The 19,949-nt window shown below is 39.0% G+C and overlaps 1 protein-coding gene across 5 annotated transcripts in view; it reads right to left on the bottom strand.

Moving 5' to 3' along the window:
- The window catches only part of RABGAP1 (RAB GTPase activating protein 1), a 164,171-nt gene that overhangs the window by 123,539 nt on the left and 20,683 nt on the right, over positions 1–19,949 (bottom strand). For 3 of the 5 annotated variants that reach the window (XM_037036821.1, XM_037036824.1, XM_037036820.1), the window contains one exon: positions 13,232–13,431. In XM_037036821.1, the coding sequence (XP_036892716.1) occupies positions 13,232–13,381 (150 nt within the window). In that variant the 5' untranslated portion in view covers positions 13,382–13,431. Of the gene's footprint in view, positions 1–13,231; positions 13,432–18,187; positions 18,295–19,949 lie in introns of those variants that run through there. The other 2 variants (XM_037036823.1, XM_037036826.1) reach the window with 2 other exon arrangements.

Raw genomic sequence — 19,949 nt, 5'->3', positions numbered from 1 at the left:
TATGACCACGTGTCTCAAGTTATTTTTTTTATGCCCGCCCTCCCTCAAGTTCTTTAGATTCTATATTTCCCATACTATTCTTGCCCTCCCAATTTTTTACCTACCGTCTATGCTACTTATTTTCTGTATCTTCTCCCCCCTTCTCCTCCTCCCACTCCCCTGTTGCTAACCCTCCATGTGTTCTTCATTTCTATGCTTCCACTCCTGATCTAGCTGTCCTCTTGGTTTGCTTTTGTTTTAGGTGTGGTTGTTGGTAACTGAGTTTGCTGTCCTTTCACTGTTCATATTTTTTTATCTTCTTTTTCTAAGTCCCTTTAACATTTCATATAATAAGGGCTTGGTAATGATGAACTTGAATTTGATCTTATCTGAGAAGCACTTTATCTGCCCTTCCATTCTAAATCAAAGCTTTGCTGGATAGAGCAGTCTTGGATGTAGGTCTCTGGATTTCATGACTTGGAATCCAGCCCCTTCTTGCCTGTAAGGTTTCTTTTGAGAAATCAGCTGACAGTCTGATGGGAACTCCTTTGCAGGTAAATGTCCCCTTATCTCTTGCTGCTTCTAGGATTCTCTCCTTCATTTTCATCTTGGCTAATGTAATTATGATGTGCCTTGGTGTGTTCCTTCTAGGGTCCAACTTCTTTGGGACTGAGCTTCCTGGATTTCCTGGAAGTCTATTTCCTTTGCCAGACTGGGGAAGTTCTCCTTTATTATTTGTTCAAATAGTTTTCCATTCGTGGCTGTTTCTTTTCCCCTTCTGGTACCCCTATAATTTGGATGTTGGAACGTTTAAAGATGTCCTGGAGGTTCCTAATCCTCTCATTTTTTTGAATTCTTGTAACTTCACTTTTTCCTGTTTGGTCATTTCTTCCTTTCTTCTGGTCCACCCCCTTCATTTGAGTTCCAGTTTCTTTTCCATCACTATTGGTTTCCTGTGCATTTCCCTTCATTTCAATTAGTTTAGCCTTCATTTGTTCCTCTAATTTGTGGCTAAAATCAACCAGTTCTGTGAGCATCCTGATCACCAGTGTCTTGAATTGTGCATCTGAGAGGTTTGCTATTTCCTGGTCACTTAGAGTTATCGGCTCTGGGGCTTTGAGTTCTTCTTGAGGCATATTTTGGACTGTTCATGCCTGTTATGTATGAGGAGCAGAGCCCTAGGTGTTCACCAGGGCTGGGCCACTCAGTCGCTGGGTTGTGACGGTGTATGTGGGGGCAGGGCCAAAGGAAAGCAATGGCGGGCACCCTTTGCTGCCTCCCGCGGCCACCTCGGGCTGTGCGATCCTTGACCGCGGTCAGCCTGCTGCTGGGTTCTGGATTCGTTGCTGGGGGCTGTGCGGTCCGTCTCACTGCTCACTCCCCTGCTGGTCGTGCGAATGTGTGACCGCAGCCAGCCCGCCCTCCCGAGCCCTCACTGGATCAGCCCAACTCGGGGCTGCCTGCGTGCCTGGGTCGGGGGATCTTTCCTGCCCAACCCTGCTCTGCTGCTGGCTCTGCCCCTCTTACTGGTCCGGTAGAACGGTTCGTTGTTGTCGGACTTCGTATAGTTCAATATTCTCTTCTTTGGCTGCATCTTTGTTCTCCAGACCTCTGTTGTATTCAAACTTGGTTGTGGGACAAGGCACAGTGTTTCCACCTACGCCTCCATCTTGGCGAGTCATACATTCCTTTTATATTAAAAAAAAAAAACCCACAAATGACAAAAAGCTATTTGCATCCTGTGAGAAAAACATACAATTCTACTGTATGCAGTGGTCTCAACTCTAGGCCCTTTGCAGACTTTGTCTGATCTTTCTGCATGTCACAGATACACTTCTTTGGGAAATTATTAATCGCTCTTTAAGGCTTTCCTGAATTCTATGAAACCTTTCTTTTCTTCTTTAGGCAACAATTATGTTCTCACATAATTCTTATCATGTCTATATTCAGCACTTGATGAATTTTATTGTGATGACATATTTGCTTATGTGTCTCCCACACCACCCTGAACCCTTTAATTAAACTGTGCATTTCTGGTTCAGTAACTTTGCTTGCTGAATAGAAGCTCAGCATTACAGAGGAAAAGATTACCTGATTCTAAAACAAGCAATACCAGAAACTGAGTCAGAAGATTAGATTAAGCAAAATACTAAAGAGAAGGCGTAATTGTTGTATCTGCTATTTTAATAAAACCTGGCAACTTTTTCTAACCAAAATAATGTCAACTGGATTTTTCAAGAAGAAAACTATGAAGATTAAAGTTTTAAAAAATTCTCTAACTGAACTTTCCTCCTGATAAGTACTGCCCATCATCATACCCCAGCCAAATTTATAGAGTGATTCTGGCAAAGAGCTAAAGGTATAAGGTTCGTACATCAGAGAAGTCATGTAGCAAAAGCACCACATGTTCTGAATTTTTATGCAAAGTTCTAAGATTTTGATGCGAGTTGTCAGAACATTTGATGGATAAAAATACCTGTGTTTTTTGTAACTATACCATCATATAAAGCTTTCCTTTAAAAGGCATAACTAAAGCATTATCCTCTCCAAGAAGCCTTTCCTGACCCCTCACCCAAGCTGATAGGTTTCTATCCCCTCTGCTCTAAAGTACCTGTTGTTAACCTCTATACTACAGCATTTATCTAACTACATTAATGTTAACATAGCCATAAAAATCTCTATAGCTCCTTCCTCAGAAGGCATAGTCTATTTCCCTAAATCCATCCATCTGCACTAGCCTTGTGACTTGCTTTGACCAAAAGAAGGTGCTAGATGCGACATCATGTAATTTCTGAACATCAGCCTTTAATAAAGGCCCTACAGCTTCCACATGTGCCCTAAGACCATTATGCTGTGAAGAGAGACCCAGCTATCCCAGTCAAGCCCAGTGCCCAGCCAACATACAAGTTAAATAGAGTTGTGTGAGCTGAAGCAAGAGCAGCAACACTGCCCAGGCAGTCCACAGAACCATGAGAAATAATAAACTGATCTGAACCACTGAGTTCTGAGGTAGTTTGTTACAAAGCAAAGTCTAGGAGAAACAGGGTTTTTAACAACGGTCCTCTTCCCTAAGCTATAAGGATCCTGAGAACAGGAACCATGTTCAAGTCATTCTCATTCAGCCTTTTAAGAACTTCTCTTTGGCTGTGATGTTCTGCAGTTTCACTGCCATCCTGCTTGGGGGGGTCACTCTGTTTTTTTGAAGCTGAGGATTTGGGTCTTTTATTACCTCTAGAAAATATTCAGCTATTATCTCAAGTATTTCCTTCCCCCACATTCTGAGGGAACTCTTAGGTATATTATATGCTCGTCCTTCCCATCCAAGTCTCCATGTCTCGTAATTGGCTTTTCATATTTTATCATCTTTCAGTGCTATCTTGTGGGGAATTTCCTAAGGCACACTTTGCAAGAGTCTGATTCTCTTTTCTGACATGTCTACTCTGCTGCACCTTTAATTTTGCTGGCATTACTTTCCTTTTTTTAAAATTTATGTATTTATTTTTAAAGAGAGGGGAAGGGAGGAAGAAAGAGAGGGAGACAAACATCAATGTGTGGTTGCCTACTGGGGACCTGGCCAGCAACCCAGGCACGTGCCCTGACCGGGAATCAAACCAGTGGCCCTTTGGTTCACAGGCCGGCACTCAACCACTGAGCCACACCAGTCAGGAGTCACTGGCTTTACATTTCATTTGTAGAAGTTCTATTTTTAGTTTGCTTAATTTTTAAAATTTTTTGATAATTTTGTTTTCTAATGTTCGTACTTTTTTCTTTAAATAATTAAACATTTTATCATATCTACCTTAAGGTTACAGCTAATCATTCAAATGCCTGAATTTTGGCAAGAATTGATCCTGCTCAGGTTTACTTTTCCTTGCTCATGAAGAACTGTCCTTTGTATTCTATTTATAAGTTCTGGAATGTGTGCTAATTCTTTACGAGGGTTATCTGTGGGAATACCATGCAAACTGGGTGGCAAGTAGGTCCCCCCAGAGTAGTTCTGCAGTTGATTCTATTGGATGCCCCAGGAGTATTACCAACCCAGGAATATGCAGGTCGTGTAAATTCAAACCCCAAACATATAGGACAACAAGATTAAGGGTACAAATTCTCAACAAGACTTCCGCAAACCAGAGTTCAAGCTTCCTTATTTTCTTCCTGTGACTACAGGCAGAATTTTTTCTCCAGGTCTATCCTTTCAATTAGGAGTAGCCCTTAAGGGTACTTTACAAGGAAATCTCAGTTCCACCTACTCTCTCTTTGTAAAATCCAAGGCCTATCTCCTCTCAATTTAGTTGCTACCAAAACCAAAGTCCACTGGTTATAAAGAACAGTTCAGTTCCAATGTCAGCTCATGAATATTGTTCTTCAGTTCCCCTCAGCATTTGTTCCTTAGAGATTTTCTTTACTTTCGTATACGAACACAATTAAAAGGGTGTTTGCTATATTTCATCCAGCTTTGCTAAGTATTTTATACTGGCATTTTGAGGTTTTCTAGGACACCCTATTTCAAAATGGGAGTTCTTATCCTCAACGCCTAAAACAACACTTGGTGGATTACTCGCTATCACCTGAATATCCAACAAACCACTCAATTAGGACCTTTGGAATGGAAGAGTAACAGACCTATTAAGTGTATTTTCTAAATCCAATGCAATCTGAAAATCTACTAGTGGCTGACAAAAAGGTTCAAAAGGAGTGGGCACAACTGAGCAACAAATTTGTAGTAATCTTGTTATACCTTCCTCTGGTGACAGAGCTCATAGATTTAACTAATAACAATTTTATTACTATTTCACTTACCAGTTCTTCACACAAATGATATACTGTACAGACATACTGAAATAACATGGAAATAAAATGCATAAAGGAAACATTCTAATTTGTAGAACATGTTGCTCAATTTCCTAGTCTACAGAAGTATCTCTTTCTGGTAAATAAGATGGATGAGACAACAAGAAAAAAGTTTTCTGGAGGAGCCCTGAGGGTCCTTGCCATTTAGCATAAATGGTTCATTTAATTACAAACAGGAAGAATAAGTCAAATAATAATTCAAAAATTCGTAAGAAAAATTTCAAATGGAAGAAACTCAAAAGAAGATTTATGCTGTCTTCCTTCCTATCCCAGACACTGTTCCTGGGCTAACCCCACTGTCCCCTTATGCACAGGATACCCATCTCCCTAATGTTATCAAGGAGTCTGATCGTCTTTGTATCAGCAATGTACTCCTCTTCAGTGAATCATTCTTAGCACTGTATAAATAAAATCTCTCACTGAAATCTGTATCACCCTACAGCTACCACTCCATTTCCTGCTCCTCTTTTTTTAGCAAAAATCCTTGAAATGGTGGTCTACACTTACTGCCGCTTCTTCCTCACCTCCCATTTACTACCCAACCCACACTAACCCTGCTAACGCTTTCATCTCTCTTTAAAAAGAAAAACAAACAAACCAATCTTCCTAAGGATTATCAAAGCTTCTTATCATTTTCAGTCACCATCTAAAGAACCCTCTCAGTAAAATTAAACATAGTGGTTACTCCTGCTTTCTTGAAACACTTTCTTCAGTTCTCTTTCAAGACACTTCAATCTCCTAGCTTTCCTTATATGGCACCAGTTATTTCTTCTCAGCCTTCTCTGCTGGTTTCTCTGCATCTCAATCTCTAAACACTGATCTAAATACTGAAGTACCTTGAGAATCATCTTTTATCACTTATGTATCTCTCCAGTACACTCAATCTCTCTCTACACTTGATCTACAGTAACTTCATTTAATCCCATGGCTTTGAATACTACCTATGTACTACTGATGCCGGCCACAATCTCTCCCAGGCATCAACCTCAATATCTAACTAACTACATGACATCTAGAAATAGACATCTGGTCGTCATCTCAAGTATAAAATGGAACTATGGCCCTGGCTGGTGTAGCTCAGTGGATTGAGCGCGGGCCTGCGAACCACACGATCACAGTTCAATTCCCAGTCAGGGTACATGCCTGGATTGCAGGCCAGTTCCAAGTAGGGGACTCACCAGAGGCAACTATACATTGATATTTCCCTCCCTCTCTCCTTCCCTTCCCCTCTAAAGATAAATAAACAAAATCTTTAAAAATTTTTAAAAAATGGAACTATGATTCTCCTGCCCAATCCTGGTCTTCCTATCTCTTTGCCATCCCAGTAAATGGCACTACCACATACCTACCAGCTCAGGCCCAAATCTAGGAATCACTATTTACTTCTCTCTTTGCCCCAAGTCCCACATCTAATTCACCCATTCTAATACCAATCAGCTCTACCTTGAAAATATATCCTGAATCAGAGCACATTCATACTGATACAAAACCAACATTAACTCAACCTTCTGTGACTAAAGCACTGTCCTATCTCCTCTTCTTGCCACCAGCCTTGCCCCTTACTACCAATTCTACAAAGAGCCAGATATAATTTATATGCAATTCACTTATTTAAAGTGCACATACTAAAGTTGTGAGTTTACTCACATTAACATAAAACCATCACCAAAGTGAATTTTAAAATATTTTCATCACCTCAAAAAGAAACACCATACTCCCTTAGGCATTAAATACCTACTCCCCCAACACCTCCAGCACTTAGCAACCACTAATCTATCCTCTGTCTCTAAAGATTCAATTATCCTTCATACTTCAAATTTACAGAGCCATATACAGTTGACCCTCAAAGAAGGGGGGGGGCTAGGGTAGACCCCTGTGCAACTGAAAATCATGTATAGCTTTGAATTTCCCCAAAACTTAACTATAGCTGTCCCTCAGTATCTGCAGGGGTTGGTTTTAAGACCCCTCCACAGACACCAAAATCTGTCAAGGCTCAAGTCCCTTACATAAAATGACACAGAACAAAGCATACAATTGGCCCTCTGTACCCGTGCTTTCCCAACCATGGATCAAAAGCACATGGTTGGTTGAAACCTGAGGACAGAGAGGGCCAATTATATATTTAATGAAAAAAAAATCCACATACAAGTGGGCACACACAGTTGAAACCCATGTTGTTCAAGGGTCAACTATCGTCTTTCATAAGTTACTTGTAACTTAACATAATGTCAAGTTTCATCTGTGCTGTCACATGTATCAGTACTTCATTCCGTTTTACCACCTTATTCATCCATGTTAGTAGCTGATAAAACATTTAGGTTGTTCAGCTCTTTAAGTAACAGTGGGGAATTGTAACTTACCCCATCACTGTTTTGACAGTTTCTGTAAACACTGACTCTAATACATAGCTTGTAGATAAACAGCATGTTTGTGTAAAAATCCTAGGAACTAAGTTCAACAAGATACAGATTCCAACCTTCAGTCATCCCAGCTATGGGAGGTCTGTGGACCTTCAACCATAAAACCAGAATGACGAAAACCAGGACGATGCACACCAGACCACTGCTGGGCCAATTTTGAGATTATCAGAATAGACTTATAATCTATGTGCTGGTCTGCACATAGAGCACTTTTCAACCACCCCCCCCTTTGATCTCTTTGTTCTGTTCTTATTTTCCTCCTTACAGAGAACTCTGCCTGCAATGAGATGTTAATATGGACTTTGAGACAAGAGTCCCAACCTTCTCAAGATGCTGGCACTTGAATAAATCCCGGTCTCACCAGCACCTGTCTCACGAGTTTGACTTTTGTTGCTGCAGGCAGCCAGACCTGTATTAGATTACGTTTACATATCCTAAATAAAATTACCTTATGATGTTCAAATATCTCCTCTCATTCTGTGTTGTCTTCACTTTGATAGTATCCTTTACAGAACAAAAGATCTTAATATTGACGCAGTCCAATTTCATCTAGTTTTCCTTTGTTGCTTATGTTTTGTGTGATATCTAAGAATCTATTGCCAAATCTAAAGACATGAAATTTTACCCTTATGTTTTAAGTTTTTTTAATTTTAGCTCTTACATTGAAGTCTTTCAAACATTTTGAGCTAATTTTTAAATATGGTGTGAGGTGAGGGTACAACTTCATTCTTTTAAATGAGGCTACCCAGCTGTCCTGGCACAGTATGTTGAAAAACAAATCCCAATTGAATGGTATTGATATCATTTCATCAGCTGACCACAGACACAAGCTTCTATTTAATTCCCAAATGTATTCCAGTGATCATATGCCTGTCCTTAATGTCGGTGTCTACGTGAGATGTAATCAGTGAGCATGATTCTAATTAGTGTCCTTACATTTCAGGTTGAAATCTTTTCAGCATTTCCCGCATGGTCTAATGATGATTAACTACTTCAGCTTAGATTTCCTTTTTTTTCCCCCCAATATTTTTATTTAATTATTTTTCAAGTACAGTTTTCTATTACTCCCATCCCATCCCACCCAGATTTCCTTATCTATTTCCGAAGGACAGCTTTGCTGAAGAAAAGTATGCTTGGTTGGCTCTTTTTTAATTTCAGTACTTTAGTACATCATTTCAATCTCTGCTGGCCTATAAGGTTTATGGGGAAAAATCTGCATGCTGCCTTATGACCATTCCCTTGTAATGTAAAATTTTCTCTCTCTTGTTGCTTTAATAAATCTGTCTTTGATTTTAGAGAGTTTTATGATAACAAGTCTTTAGAATCAATTTCAGTTGAAATTTTGAGGGAATCTATCAGCTTCATGAACCTGGATATCCAAATCTCTCCTCAAATTTGGGTAGTCTGAAAATAATTACATCTCTAAATAAGCTTTCTATTCATTTCTCCCTTTCTTCTCCTTCTGGGATTCAAATAATGCATAAATTCTTTATTTTAACAGTATGCCATTGTTCACATAGGCTTTTTTCACTTTTCTATTTCTTCATTTTTTTAAAATATGGGTTCTGTCCAAACCAGCACCTTTCCTTTTTTAACCTATTGATTTTAGAGTGAAGGGAAGAAGAAAGAGAAAGAGAGAAAGAGAGAAAGAGAGAGAGAGATCGATCAGTTTGTTGTTCTACTTATTCATGCATACATTGGTTGATTCTCATATGTGCCCTGACCAGGGATCAAATGCACAACCATGCTGTATCAGGACAATACTCTAATCAACTGAGCTACCCACCAGGGCCCTTCTCTCTTCTTAAATGTTTACCTTTGTTCTCAGAGTATGTATCTTCAAATGAGTACTTTCTTCTGCTTAATCCAGTCTGATACTGATGCTCTCTATTGCATTTGCTTTCCTTAAGGTGGTAATGAGTGCTCTAGTGTGTGGTTTCTCTCAATCCTGCAAAACCACCAGGCTGGCTTCCTGGGCATGCTTATCAGTCATCTGCAAGAGCTCACTCTCACCATTCTTGCCCTCAGAGGCACACAAAGGAGGCAGCCATAGATTGGGGGTGTGTTTGGTGAGGGCCATGGCCATAACACTTGCAGGTACCCATGGGGGAATCATCAGTCCCCAATGGCTCATGGGTTGGCTCCGTGACGGAGTCTCCAAAGCAGTTAATATGATCCAGGATATGTTCCATCCCCAGCCCTGGCTGCTACACTTTCAGAACTATCTGCCCCCAGGTCATGCATTTCACAACTGGGAATTCTAGATGGGATGAGAAAGAAATGGGCCTCCCTGAGAGTCTCTCACACAGTTGGGGAAGCCAGCTGCTCAATCCCACACTCTTACTTTTCCCTCTGGGAGAAATCACAAGCTGTGTAAGTCTCTCTTGGCACTGAGCTGTGCCACCTTGGTGTAGGAGTGACACATATAAAGTGACTGTTCCTTTGCCCTGGTTGGGTAGCTCAGTTGGTTAGAGTGTCATATCAATATGCCAAAGTTGCAGGTTTGATCCCAGTCAGGGCACATCTGAGAATCAACCATGAATGCATATGAGTGCAACAAAAAAATCAGTATTTCTCTCCCATCTGCCTCCTGTTAAAAAGCCAATTAAAAATTAGTATTTAAAAATATTATAGAGCCCTGGCTGGTGTGGCTCAGTGGATTGAGCGCGGGCCTGCGAACCACACGATCGCGGTTCGATTCCCAGTTGGGGCACATGCCTGGGTTGCGGGCCAGTTCCCAGCAGGGGACTCACGAGAGGCAACCATGCATTGATATTTCTCTCCCTCTCTCCTTCCCTTCCCCTCTAAAGATAAATAAAATCTTAAAAAAATATATCATAGAAACTGTTCCTTTGATTGTTTTCAACAGGTCCAATCTAGGATGTTTTTTACTCCAATATGTGCTGGACCTTGTCTGCTAGACTTCCACAAAGGAACCTCATCTGTGCCTGATTGTCTAAATCAGTATTCTTCCAGGACAGATTGGGAGAAAAACTCCTGTACTGGTATTTTGATGACATCATCTCCTGCTCACTTCCTTTTGCCAGTTGAAATTTACTGTTGCACCTCTCTAGTGACTATTTCATTTTAGAATTGCTGTTTAGTTTTTTTTCTTTTTGTGATTTGTCTCCTTAATGATATTCTCTATTTACTTTGATACTATCATTGTATTCTCCTTTATTTCTTTAAGTATAATTTATTTCAGTTCATTGATCATATTAATGACTACTTTCAAGAGTTTGCATATTAAATCCAACATATTTTCACAACAGTATATGCTCCCTTTTTATGACATATGGATTATAGTATGTTTCTTTGTATTTCTCACAATTATTTTCATTGGAAACAAGACATTTTAGGTTAGCATATTATACCAATTTCCAGTATTGATATCCCCACTCTGGGACTTTGCATTTTCGATGCTTGTTTGTTTAGTGACTGCCTGGCTTATTTAAGTATATTCTTGTCCCTTCATTCCATAGTGTTAAGCTTCTGATGTTGCTCCTCTGGGGGCTCAGATTTGGATTTGCCTCACGGTCACCTGCGATGAGAGTAGCTTTGGCAAGGTGCTCGGTCTCTTTCTCTGACCACACCTAGATGCTGAAGGCCAGTGACTGGGGCTGACTGCTCTACAGTTCCCAACAATGCACTGGGATATAAACTGCTCTAGAGAATATCTCTATAAAGTTGAGGTTACTTTGAAGGGAGAGTTCCAGAGGTCAGTATTTTTGAGTTTTGCTCTGATCCTTGGTGGTCTCCTCCCAACAATTCTACAGTTAAACCTGCATGTCCAAACAATCTACCAATCTCCTCCCAATTACCTTTCACCACAATCTCCACTGTTTTTGAGAATTACCCTTAGGCTTGAACTTCTCAATCCATTGTTAGGAAAGTCAGTTCCTTTGAGAAGAGATTAGGAGCTGTTTTATGGTCCACTTCTTACTATGGGCAAAACCTCTGAGCCACAGCTATAAGGCTGAAAGTGTGGACAATGGCACACTTCTGAGTGATACCCCATCTTCAAAAGCTGAGTGCCTGGGGGGTACGGGAGACGGTACAGTAGTTTCAAGTCTATCTGACTTGCCTGTAGAGGTGCAGAACTGCTACCTTACATGCCAGAGTCAAGGCAAGGGCAGTGGGGCTCCTAGTACATTCAGCAGCACCTTGCCCAAATATGGCCTCATGCTAAGAGTAAGGGCTGGGAGGAAAAGGGGAGCCCTCACTGCTCACTCACACTTGGCCAACAAAAAGTAGCTGGAAACAGAGTGAGAAACGCTGCTGCCCTGCTCCTCCCTGTGGGACAGACCTCTGACTATGATGAGCCAGGAGGGGAGAGGGGCTCTCCCTGTCTTCTTGACTGCAGCAACACGGAATGAAGTTCCCACACTGTTTAGCTCGGATAGAGGAATACAGAATGGATCCTGGTTCAAACACCACAGATTCTTAACCAAATTTTGGTAAGTTTCTTCAAATAAATGTTTCTTCATTTGCTTTATGTCCTTCAGAACACTCCCACAGACCTTCAATGGTGGTTTTTTAGTAACTGTCACCAGTTTTGCTAGGGAGCAGGTCCAGAAGGCTCCTCATGCTATCATACTGGCAGTGTCTCAGCAAATGCGCTTTTTAAAGATGTAAACCAGATCATGTTCCCATTCAAAACTCTCCAAAAATTACTTTCACATATGTAACAACCTTTGACTTCCTACTAAGTTCTAAGAAGTTCTATATAGTCTAGCCCCTACCTATCACTGGATCTCATCCTTTGCCTTTTTATTTCCTTTATTCACAATGTTCTATCTCTGTCTTAATAAGATGACCCCCCTTCAGGGTCTGTTTTCTGTTCCCTGTGGAAAGTTCTTTTCCCAGATCTCTCCATGGCCTTCTTCCTCATTTCACTGAAATCTCTGCTCACGTCATTTCAAGACATTCTTGTGTGGTTCACAGGCCCATGCTCAATCCACTGAGCTACACCAGCCAGGGCTTCAAGACATTCTCTAAAGCAGTACCTGTTCCTTCACTTTTCACCCACATACTCCACTTCAATTTTCCCCATAGCACCTAAATTCACCTAATAGTCATTTTCTTATTCGCTCAGAGTCTATTTCTCCCATCAGTTTAAAAGCCCTAGGAGGACACTGGGCTTTATCTTTTATCTTATTCACCACTGTATCCCCAGTATGTAGAATAGCATTTGGCACACAGGTGATACTCTATAAAAGACTCGTTGAATGAAAAGATGTAAACAGGAATTGGAACTTTTTGAAGCTACCTACATTATAAATGATGTTAACAATCAAACTTTACTGAGAGCCATAAAGAGCAGAACAATAACAGTGTGGGAAAAGAATAGTTGTTTGGCTGAGAAAATAGAAACAAACAGAAGGCTCTAGTCTGGTAGCTCAGTTGGTTAGAGCATTGTCCCAATACACCAAGGTTGAAGGTTCGATGCCCAGTAAGGGCACATATAAGAATCAATCAATGAATGCATAAGTGGAACAACAAATCAATGTTTCTTTCTCTCTCTCCTTTTGTCTCTCTCTCTCTCTAAAATCAATCAATACATTTTTTAAAAAAGTGGCCAAAAGCCAGAAATTTAAAATTCCATTTCAATGATCCTGAAACCTTTTTTATAAATAGCACTACTGACCTGACACTGCCCTTACACTACATAAACAAAAACAATCACCTCTAATTCAACAGGAAAGTGAAAACAATACTAAAATGACAAATGTTTATACTATGACCACTACTTATGACAATGGGGGGATAACAGAAGTTTAGAAGCAATCAAATTAAAAAATACTTAATCATATATAAATCTGTCATTATCACTAATTATAAGTAAAATTATTTAGCATTAAAAAGAAAGGATAATACTTTCCATGTTCACACCAGCACTCCATATACCTTTCCACTCAAGCCAAGTTTTGCAGTGAGCTTAGCAAGGCTAAGCAAAAGATACTTTTGTTATGGAGTTTTACCTTGAGTCCTGTTTTCTCGTCATCACTTCCATTATTTGTAGACGGTGTCTCATCTCCTTGCCTGGAAACCAAGACAAAATCTTCACTATTAAGAGTGGATACTGAGTCTGAGGAGACACTGATCTTTCCAACAGAAGCCTTGTCATCCATGACTTAAGAATGAAGCTCAACTCATGAATGATTAAATATTTTTAAAATGCCTGAAAAACAAAAACCATAAAAATACTCATATAGAACATCTGCCAGAGATTCAATTACACTCTAATTCTTACAAAATGCTTACGGAAAATCTTTGCAAATAAAACACACCATTTCCAAAATATCTTCCCAAGACTTTCACCATTTACAGTTTAGGATTTCTATTCCAGATAACAAGGGAATTTGATGCTATTCAGAGTAGAGATATTTCAGATTTCAACTACATAAATAAAACATATTCCCTCAAGAGTAACTGTCTACCTACATCAATTTACTTGACACATGTTCCAACTCTATTCTTGGCCTTTAAAATTTTAAGAGTACTGAACTTGTTTTCTGTTCTTTAATTTGTAACACTGTACACATAAATGATATCCAAAACACTTAGGTCAATAACTAAGGTGTTCCTAACATTATTGATACTTATATTTAAATATTAACATATTTTTAAGGAAAAAAAGTCACATTAACATCCAAGAGAAATGAATTCAAGGCAGAGCAACTACAAATTCTACAGCTGAGAAACACCTTACATAGCAAGAAATCAGAAGTCTGTGAAAAACTCAACCTTCCTATTTCATTATTTCTTAGAACATAACACAATATGAACATTACTAATAAAAGAGTTTCACACCAAAAACTTATAAAAATGTGTCACCCATGAAAAGCAATTCAATTACTTGTTGACTCCTGGAATAGAACTCCAACTCATCTACGATTTAAAATTCTGGTTCTGCATACTTTCTGGCAATGTTCCCATTTGGTTGCCAAAACAGCAACAGAACAAACAATACAATGTTATACTCAAAGAGTTTTAACAAATTAGCAAGAGTAGCTCTGGTTCTATGCTCATCTTGTACCTTCAATAAGTGAAGGTTCTGAGAGTCTATCTAATTAAGAAATCCTGATTTATGCTTTGGATTTTTAATTGAATTTATATTTATTGAACATATACCATATGCCAAACACTATCTTCTCTTGAAAGGCTCATACCTGGGCAACCACCTGGCAGCAATAATCACACAATCCCTGAATATTACAGTTGGCAGAAAAATAGAAATCATCAATAATATTAAACAAATAAGGAAATGGCAACACCAAGAAAAGGTCACTTAACTAGGTTTAACTAAAGCTCTAATCCTGTTCTATTTAAACTAATTCCCTTGCTTAAAGGCTATCACAGCTCTACATTTCATAGGACCAAATCTAAATGCACAGTATGGCATTCAGGATGCTCCAAAATGTACTTTTGAAAACTTTTTAAAATGTAGTTTTTCTTCATCCATTCAGTGAATACCTACTGTTTAGTGTATAAAGAACAGAAAATGGTAAAGGAAAGATTCTTGACCCCAAAGATTTTATAGCTTAGTTGAGAACAGAAGCAAAATGCACAGGTTAATAGGTACTGATTTAGGGTAAGAAGAACTATGGGAACAGGTTGGAAGAGGGGCTTAGACATGGAGATAAGAAGTGTATTAGAGATGATAATATCTTTGCTAAGGATATATACGGACAGTCCCTGAGTTATGATGGCTCTACTTAACAATTTTTCAACTTTATGATGATGTGAAAGCAATACACATAATTATATGAGATACTCAATACTCAATTGTAAAATAGGTTCTGTGTTAGATAATTTTGCCCAACTGTAGGCTAATGTAAGTGTTTTGAGCACCTTTAAGGTTGGCTGGGCTAAGCTATGATGATCAATAGGTTAGGTATCTTAATTGCTTTTTCACCTTAGTATATTTTAAATTATGATGGATGTAACAGGACATAAGCCCATCATAAGTCGAGAAACATCTGTACTTTAATACTTCCATGTATTTGCACTCATAGTTATCCTCTTCCTAAAGTGGTTTCCTTTGCTTCTGAACTCCATCAACAACCACAACTTATCATTTATGATCTAATACTCACCTTCCAAGTAGCCTGCCCATTTCCACCCCAGAGCCAAATGAATTGTTCCCATAGCATTTTTATTTTTTTAATGTCTATTATGTTGTATTATAGATAACTTGCTGGTGCCTCTTAATTTATTTTATTTTTCAATATTTTATTTATTTATCGTTAGAGGGGAAGGGAAGGAGAGAGGGAGAGAAACATCAATGTATGGTTGCCTTTTGTGCGTCCCCTGCTGAGAGTTGGCCTGCAGGGAACTGGCCTGCAACCCAGGCATGTGCCCTGACTGGGAATCGAACTGCGATCGTCTGGTTTGCAGGTCCGCGCTCAATCCACTGAGCTACACCAGCCAGGGCTGGTGCCTCTTAATTTAATCACCACAGCACGTTGAGACTTAAAGAAATGGTGTAACTTATTCAAGGCAATCATTATAATGTAACTAGTTAGAGGCAAAGCCAAAATCTGAATCTAGTTATTCATGATTCCAGAGATTCTGATCTATTAAATCAGGAGTGTCAAACTCATTTTCACCAGGGGCCACATCAACCTTGTGGTTGCCTTCAAAGGGCTGAAATACTTTTAGGACTGTATAAATGTAACTACTACTTAACTGTTAAGGAGGTGAAATTACATTCAGCCCTTTGAAGGCAACTGCAGGGCTGATGTGGCCCCTGGTGAAAATGAGTTTGACACCCCTGGGTTAAATTATGCTGCCTTTCTAAAACCACAAATTTGGGCCCTGTCCCAAAACACTTAGTACTGGGTAAAAGGTCTTTATCTTTTTTTAGAACTTATACTTTAGGTTAAGGCTTCCATGCTTAATCTTTTATCCATTTTGAAGTTGTGACTAATAGTATGATAGCAGAGGGCCTGGGAAAGTCCTCTAAAACTACGATCTTAAAGACACTGACAACTTTTTATAATATTATAGACTCAAAAAAAAATAAACTTTGGTATTTACACTGTGGAACTGAGATAATTTGGAAGGCTCAAAGTTCAACATATTTTCCTTGAGAAGGTAACCAGAAAATAGACTTTACAAGATACTTTACTGTTTGTTTTGGCACCTGAAAGTAACTGAAGTAGAAATGAGGTTTATTTTATTAAAACACTAAGCAGTACAGGATAAGTTATACAATAAGACTCCCTGTCTCTGGCCTCCACAGGCTGAAGTAAAGAGGGAGTCCAGCAGCTCCAAGGGGTCTGGATAAAGTCACCCCTTGCCTGGCCTCTTCGATAAAAAAAAAAGTCCCCCAGAACTTGGTGTAATCTTGGCAAAATTCTACAGAGTATTCATGACCTCTGTCTCAAGACCACAAGGATTAATTTTGTTTTGTTTCTAATCTCTACTCAATGTCAGTTACCACAAGAAGCTCCTACTCTGATTCATCCTTCTAATTTCTCATGGACCAGGAAGTACAAACTTCCTCCCCAGACACTGCCATCCCGCTTCCTTTCTCGAGACCACCTATCACCTTCAGACTAAACATCCTTTTTTTTTTAAAGTATTATGCAAACTAAAACCTATGTTCCAGGAGGGTGGGGATTTTTGTGTTTCATTAATGGCCATGCCCCTAACACCTGGAACAACATTAGGGGCTCAAGTATTTGCTAAAGAAATAGAATAAATGGCAAGTAGAGATTAAAAAAAAAAAAAGCAAGAGCCACCCAATGATAAAGACAGACCACCTTTTATAAACTGACAATAAGAAGTCATTATTTGTGATGGTAGAGCACACAACTAAGAGGGGAATCTCAACTAGAATATTGGTTCTACAACTTACTAATAGTGAGTTTGGGCACACTGAGCCTCAGTTTCCATAACTGAAAGTGGTATAATGTATCTCATAAAGCCATTATAAAAATTACTAAGAAATATATATACATGTATCAGTTACCAACACACAGAGAATATCTTAAACACAAACACTTAGAGTTTGTCAAAAACTAACTTTCAATTTTAAAAGAATTAATAACCATCAATTGATTTAGGTAATCCAATTTAGACACAAGTATCAGGCCAAAAATATATAGCTTTCCTAATTCCACATTCTAATTTGTTTATATCTAAATAAATGCAAAGAAATACTTTAAATGAATAAAGATGTCATATCTTTGTATAATACTTTACAGATTTCTAAACTGTGCATTTTTAAACTTATTTTGTAGAGTATTTTTATACCTTTTTAAATAAGGTAATATATACATGAACACCCCGGTACCTGGTAGGCACTCACAGTTTCTATTTTTTTTAAGATTTATTTTTTAAAGAGGGGGAAAGGAGAAGAGAGGGAGAGGAATATCGATCTGCGAGAGATATAACCATCAGCTGCCTCTTGTGTGCCCCCAAATGGGGACCTGGCCCAAAATCAAGGCATGTGCCCTGAGTGGGAATCAAACAGGCAACCTTTCGAAGGCTGGCGCTCAATCCACTGAGCCACACCAGTCAGTGTGCCATTTCTTTCTTTGATACAAGTGATGAGCCTATACCCTTGTGACATGTCCATTTACCAAGAGGAGTATGTTGGCAAGTGCAAATTCTGGGATGTTTCCTTTTCCATATCTTATTTAATAAGTGAAGTCACTTAAAATGATAGGCAATTTTGTTTAATTATACAGGCCCCTACATTAAACTTAAAAGTTCACTAATGTTATACTTTTCATTACTTCATCCTTTTGTTAGTTTTATCATTATCAACACAAAAAGATTACCACAGGAATTTTATGATTGAAAATGAGTCTCATATCAAAATTATTTATAAACTTTTGCCCAAATTCACTGGTTTATGCCATAAGTATTATGACAAAGTTACACTTAATTATGCACTTGTGCAGAAATCATAGCAAATAATTTACCTTGAGCTTGCCAAATGAAGATTCATTTTCATTTTCGGTGTCCCCTAAAATGCTACAGATCCAGCTCACAGAGGCCCTTCTTACACTCCTTTGAAAGCACTCAATTCCTGGATAATCAATGTTTACTGTTTAAAAACTTGAACTTTTTTTGGACAAAATACTACTGAATATTTGTATTGTTTCTAGTTACTATCACCCTTCAGAGCAGTCACATAAAAGTGAACCTGCAGTGCCATGGATTTGCTAATGTGCAACTAGTAAAGGCAAAAATCACATCCCACTAAGCCGCCTACCTAACTTTATAAAAGAGGTATGAGTGGTACTTAACAACTGAACTTGATATGGTTAAGACAGACAAACCAGGGCTCTGGTTCATTTTGACTCCCTTGGTTTTCTTGAAACTCTTTCTTCCTGAAGGAGTAGTATTAACTGACTCCAACTCTACCACTTCAATGAGATTCTCCACTCACACTGAGTAGTGAGTCCCTCTCAAAAATCTGGGCCCCCCACCTCTCACCCTCACGAACCCTTTCTTCTAAAAACCAACAATACTACAAAATCTAAAGAACGCTTTTCAGTTCTCATCTTACTTCTATAAGCTGAAATAAATGGAAGTGCTGACCATTTTCTTATTTTCAAATTCTTTTCTTTTTGCTTCCATTTTCTACCTCTGACTACCATTTCTCAGCTTTCATTTTGGTTCCTTTTCTTCTGCCCATTCTTCCAATTTCATCGGGTTCCCCTTCTTTTTCCACATTTCCCCCTGGCTACTCCCTAGCTCACTTGTTCATACCTTCTCCTTACCTTTGATGGGCTTACAGTGGTAGACAAAAAACAGAAGCAAGTACTTATGATACACTACAGTGCTTGGAACAGCACAGGTATGCAAAGGGTGTTATGAAAACACACAGGGCTCTGCTTCATGTGTCCCATGGCCATCTCAATGTCAACCCCCATGTGCAAAGTGGACCCCATCCATCACACGAGCACATTCTTCCTCATAAGTTTCCTATTCTCGTTAACAACTACTGATCCAAGACAGGAATGTCAAAAAATCCTTGACTCCTTTTCTCACTCTCCCTTCAAACTTTAACAGATTTTAGTTTCCAGATATATGCCCCAAATCTATTCCTTCATCTCAGTGACTTGTGAGCACTGCATTCTCTTTCAACTTTGCTACAACGGATGTCTCCTTTCCTAGACTCTCTAGACATTGGTTATCAAGACCCTATCGCTAGTTCATTTTGAAAATTCAGATCTGATCATATATCCCACCCCCTCCTCAAAACCTTTGATTGCTCCTGACTGAAAACAGAAAAAGCTACAAACTCCTTACATCATCAGCTCTTCAAAATCTGGAGCCAATCTATCATTTTAGTCTTATCTCCTTCTATCAAACCATACTGGACAACTCACTAAATACATCATGTATTTTTATGCATTCAAGCTGCTGTTCTTGCTGTTTGCTAAGCTAGGAATGTATCTTCACTTCACTCATTAGTCTTTCTCCCCAACCAGCAATCATACATTCAACCTCCCCAATTCCTGCTGCAAATATTCCCTATTTCTCTTCAGGGTTCCTAAGGCTTTTGCTTGCTTTTTAATTCTACCACAGAATTATAGCATTTATCACACCATATAATGTTACGCCTCTTTTCTACTCCACTGTATTGGTTCATCATTCCAGAAAAAATGCTAAGTACAAATCACAGGGTAACTGGGAACACAACAAATACACACAGTCCCTTTGAACTGCTTGTGG

The sequence above is a fragment of the Sturnira hondurensis genome, unplaced genomic scaffold (genome assembly GCF_014824575.4).
Source record: "Sturnira hondurensis isolate 20B ecotype Veracruz unplaced genomic scaffold, ASM1482457v3 Scaffold0022908, whole genome shotgun sequence".
Classification (NCBI taxonomy): Eukaryota; Metazoa; Chordata; class Mammalia; order Chiroptera; family Phyllostomidae; genus Sturnira; species Sturnira hondurensis.
Note: the sequence above shows the minus strand (reverse complement) of the source record. Positions and strands in the feature narration are given on the sequence as shown.